Source organism: Palaemon carinicauda, chromosome 25 (genome assembly GCF_036898095.1).
Source record: "Palaemon carinicauda isolate YSFRI2023 chromosome 25, ASM3689809v2, whole genome shotgun sequence".
Classification (NCBI taxonomy): Eukaryota; Metazoa; Arthropoda; class Malacostraca; order Decapoda; family Palaemonidae; genus Palaemon; species Palaemon carinicauda.
In genome coordinates this window covers 86,365,148-86,369,278 of record NC_090749.1, presented here as the reverse complement: position 1 = coordinate 86,369,278, position 4,131 = coordinate 86,365,148, and the positions used below count along the sequence as shown (strand labels likewise).

The following is a 4,131-nucleotide window of genomic DNA, read 5'->3' as shown; positions in this document are numbered from 1 at the left end:
AGCGATGGGGGGCGTGGGCGACCGATGGCGCGCAGGCGAGGAAGCGCATTGACGCGCGGGCGAGCGATGGCGCGCAGGATATGGAGCGCATGGGCGCGTAGGCGATCAATGGCGCGTTCTAGAGAATGCCGAGGGCGCGCAGCAAGTTGAACAAGCGTTCGCGCGCGTGGACGCGCAGGATCCTTATGAGCCCGTGAGGGTGAAAGTGTTGGGCGCGCGCGGAGGGGAAATCTCCCTTGTGCGCGGGCGCGCACGAGGGCGCAAATCTACAATGGGCGAACGGGCGGTGCGCGGGTTGGTGACTGCACGCGATGGCGCGTAGGAGAATGCTGGCGAGCCGGAAGGGTCTGATGGCGTGTCAGTGTCTGCTGGCGCGTAGAAGATCGCTGGCGAGCAGGGGAAAAAGGTATCTTCCCTCCTGCGCTCAGATCTGAAGATCGTGGGCGCACGGGCGAACGTTGGCACGTAGGCGAGCGCTGGCGCGTAGGAGATCTAGGGCGCGCAGGAGATTGTGGGCGCGCATGGCACGCATCAGGATACGGGCGCTCAGTGGCGCGCTGGCGAGCAGGAGACCGCTGGGGCACAAGGGATCGACGGCACACAGGTGAGCGCTGGCGCGAAGTCTCAGGAACAGGTGCTCGCTGGTGCATTGTCTCCGGGACAGCAACTGTAGAGAGCTTGCGAGCAATAGCCCACTGACGAGCAGGAAAATGTTGGCTCGCAGGTGATACCTGGCGCTTAAGGGACTTTGCCACAATGTGAGCAAGTTCCTTTTGCCCCGAAGGGACCGTGGCCTGCTTGATCACAGGATGCATGGGTGCCCACAGCGTGTCGGCAGCTAGAAAGGGCGACGGCAGGTCAGCAGGTCTGGCAGGAGTAGGAGATCGCGAACGATCGGCGGACAGGTCCAGGGATGTAGCTGAAAGGGAAGGTGAACGGCGACGAGGTTCCTCTGCGGCGGACTGCGGCGAAGACGAGCCGAAGAGGCACCTCCTCAACACCCTTGTGAGGTGAAGGAAGACCTCTACGGCGGAGGGGAAGGCGGGCCTTATGCCTTATATGCCCTCTGGTGGCAGCAGGTAGACCGTCGGCAGTCCTCCGAAGAGGAGTCTCTATCAGGGAACTCCCCCGAGGGGGAGAATCACCTGCAGGAGAGACCGTTGGACTTAGTTCCACCCTCGAAGGATGTTCAGAGGGGGGAGCTAAGCCTTCAGCTACATCAGCAACAGTAGCAGATGTTTGAGATAACTCGTCAGAAGCCCCTGCCACAACAACGTCGACGATAGACAGAGGATCAACCTCTGCTAACGTCGGCAACTGTTTGACAGCTGCCCCTAACCTGATTATGTCAAACAGAGCTTCCTTGGAGGGCAAGCCCTGAAGCCCCAAGGAAGCCCAAAGCTGTAACAAATCATCATTAGCAACATTAGAAACAATTTCTCCCTTGCGCGCAGGCGCGCATGAGGGCGCAAATCTACAATGGGCGAACGGGCGGTGCGTGGGTTGGTGACTGCACGCGATGGCGCGTAGGAGAATGCTGGCGAGCTGGAGGGGTCTGATGGCGCGTCAGTGTGTGCTGGCGCGTAGGAGATCGCTGGCGAGCAGGGGAAGAAGATATCTTCCCTCCTGCGCTCAGATCTGAAGATCATGGGCGCACAGGCGAACGTTGGCGCGTAGGAGATCTAGGGCGCGCAGGAGATTGTGGGCGCGTATGGCGCGCATCAGGATACGGGCGCGCAGTGGCGTGCTGGCGAGCAGGAGAGCGCTGGGGCACAGAGGATCGACGGCGCACAGGTGAGCACTTGCGCAAAGTCTCAGAAACAGGTGCTCGCTGGTGCGTTGTCTCCGGGACAGCAACTGTAGAGAGCTTGTGCGCAATAGCGCACTGATGCGCAGGAGAATGTTGGCGCGCAGGTGATACCTGGTGCTTAAGGGACTTTGCCACAATGTGAGCAAGTCCCTTTTGCCCCGAAGGGACCGTGGCCTGCTTGATCACAGGATGCATGGGTGCCCACAGCGCGTCGGCAGCTAGGAAGGGCGACGGCAGGTCAGCAGGTCTGGCAGGAGTAGGAGATCGCGAACGATCAGCGGACAGGTCCAGGGATGTAGCTGGAAGGGCAGGTGAACGGCGACGAGGTTCCTCTGCGGCGGACTGCGGCGAAGACGAGCCGAAGAGGCACCTCCTCAACACCCTTGTGAGGTGAAGGAAGGCCTCTACGGCGGAGGGGAAGGCGGGCCTTACTCCTTATATGCCCTCTGGGGGCAGCAGGTAGACCGTCGGCAGTCCTCTGAAGAGGAGTCTCTGTCAGGGAACTCCCCCAAGGGGGAGAATCACCTGCAGGAGAGACCGTTGGACTTAGTTCCTCCCTCGAAGGATGTTCAGAGGGGGGAGCTAAGCCTTCAGCTATATCAGCAACAGTAGCAGAGGTTTGAGATAACTCGTCAGAAGCCTCTGCCACAACAACGTCGACGATAGACAGAGGATCAACCTCTGCTAACGTCGGCAACTGTTTGACAGCTGCCCCTAACCTGATTATGTCAAACAGAGCCTCCTTGGAGGGCAAGCCCTGAAGCTCCAAGGAAGCCCAAAGCTGTAACAAATCATCATTAGCAACATTAGAAACAATTACTTCCTCCCCCGGGGGAGGAGGAGGACCTGCGTCGCTATGGGAGGCAACTCCCTCTCCCAAACCCCGAGATCAGTCAACAGAAATGCGGCCTACGCTACCACTTGCCATCTTCTCGGAAGAAGCCAATCGAGTGGGAGCTTCGGAGGAGGTTTGGGCTACAGAAGAAGAGTCCTTGGAGTTTTCTCTCTTCAAGGAAGCCCTTGAAGGAGAAATATCCCGTTTCGACTTCTTCTTCTGGCACCGGGAAAACCTCTCCCACTGGGAGGTAGACCACTCCCTGCACTCACCACATACTTTATCTCTGTCACACCGTTGGCCCCTACAAAAAGGACATAAGGTGTGTGGATCTGTTTCGACCGCCGACATATAAGTCCCACAAGGACAGTCAGGTAAGCCGGGACACTTCCGCATCGCAGAGGCCAACTTCCAAACACTCTGTCAAAAAGAAAAACCACACAAAGATTAATGGCTGTCAGTGTAGGCGAGAGTGATAGGGGATACGTCCGTCTAGCACCCGAACCGATAGCAAAGTGAGCTCAGCACAGGTGTGTCTGTGAGGGGGGGGGGGGGGGGTAAGCAAGCTACCCCTCCCTAACCCCCGCTAACTAGCGGTGGGGTAGTAAACCCTCGTTAAAATTCTAATGGCTCGTCATTTCAGCTACGCCGAAAGTAATTACCCATTTTAAATAGCGTGGTTTGTATTTCAGTTACGGAACAAAATTCTAATAACAACAAAATCTGGTGCTCAAAAAGAATAAATTTTTTGAAGTTTTAGTTACAGAGGCTCCTAAGTCCTCATAGGATTGGCCAGGAGAATTTGTGACTAAAAATAATCTTAATTTGAAATATAATTCTTTAGAAATCTATTGAAATGAGATGAATATTCTAGAAAAATTCCTTAAATAGACTTATCAACAAACAATCACTGAAAAACATTTGATAAATTCAAAGTTCTAATGATTTCTCAAAATCAATTTCCTCAATGTTTCCCTTCCAATACCTTAGATCACGTACCCCAACATTAATAATGATAATATTAAAATATTCAACTTATTTAATTTTGAATGAGATTTTCAAAGTCAAAACTTGATGAAGGACTTCTGAGTCACTTCCAGAATCACTGAAAACATCAGAGGGGAATTACTTTTACAAATCTAAAATGTCAAAACTCTCGATTTGAAAACTGAAGTATTGTTGGTAAAGAAATATTAACTTTTTTATTCAATGAATTCTATTAAATCCAACTGAGAAATATATTCAATCCATACAAATTTAATTGATCTATCAACGCCTCAAATTGTATGGGGCAATTTATTCTATAGGTTCAAGGCATCTAAGCATTCACCAATGGATTTTAATATGTTGCATAACAGCCCTCCAAACTTGGTCATATAACTTTATAGTATGGTTAATAGATATCACAATCTCTCACATTATAAACTCAATACTATAGGTTTTTTTTAATCTGACCTCTCTTTGGGAAACGGTAACTATTGCTTCA

At 52.6% G+C, this 4,131-nt stretch overlaps 1 protein-coding gene across 1 annotated transcript; it reads right to left on the bottom strand.

The window, feature by feature from the left end:
* Positions 1-266: 266 nt before the first annotated feature.
* On the bottom strand, positions 267-3,311 carry LOC137619122 (serine/arginine repetitive matrix protein 1-like). Its single transcript, XM_068349310.1, has 4 exons — positions 3,308-3,311; positions 1,658-2,214; positions 1,146-1,317; positions 267-1,024 (listed from the first exon to the last, which is right to left on the bottom strand). Exons 1-4 carry the CDS (start codon positions 3,309-3,311, stop codon positions 267-269), a joined length of 1,491 nt encoding a protein of 496 aa, XP_068205411.1.
* Between the last annotated feature and the right edge of the window lie 820 nt (positions 3,312-4,131).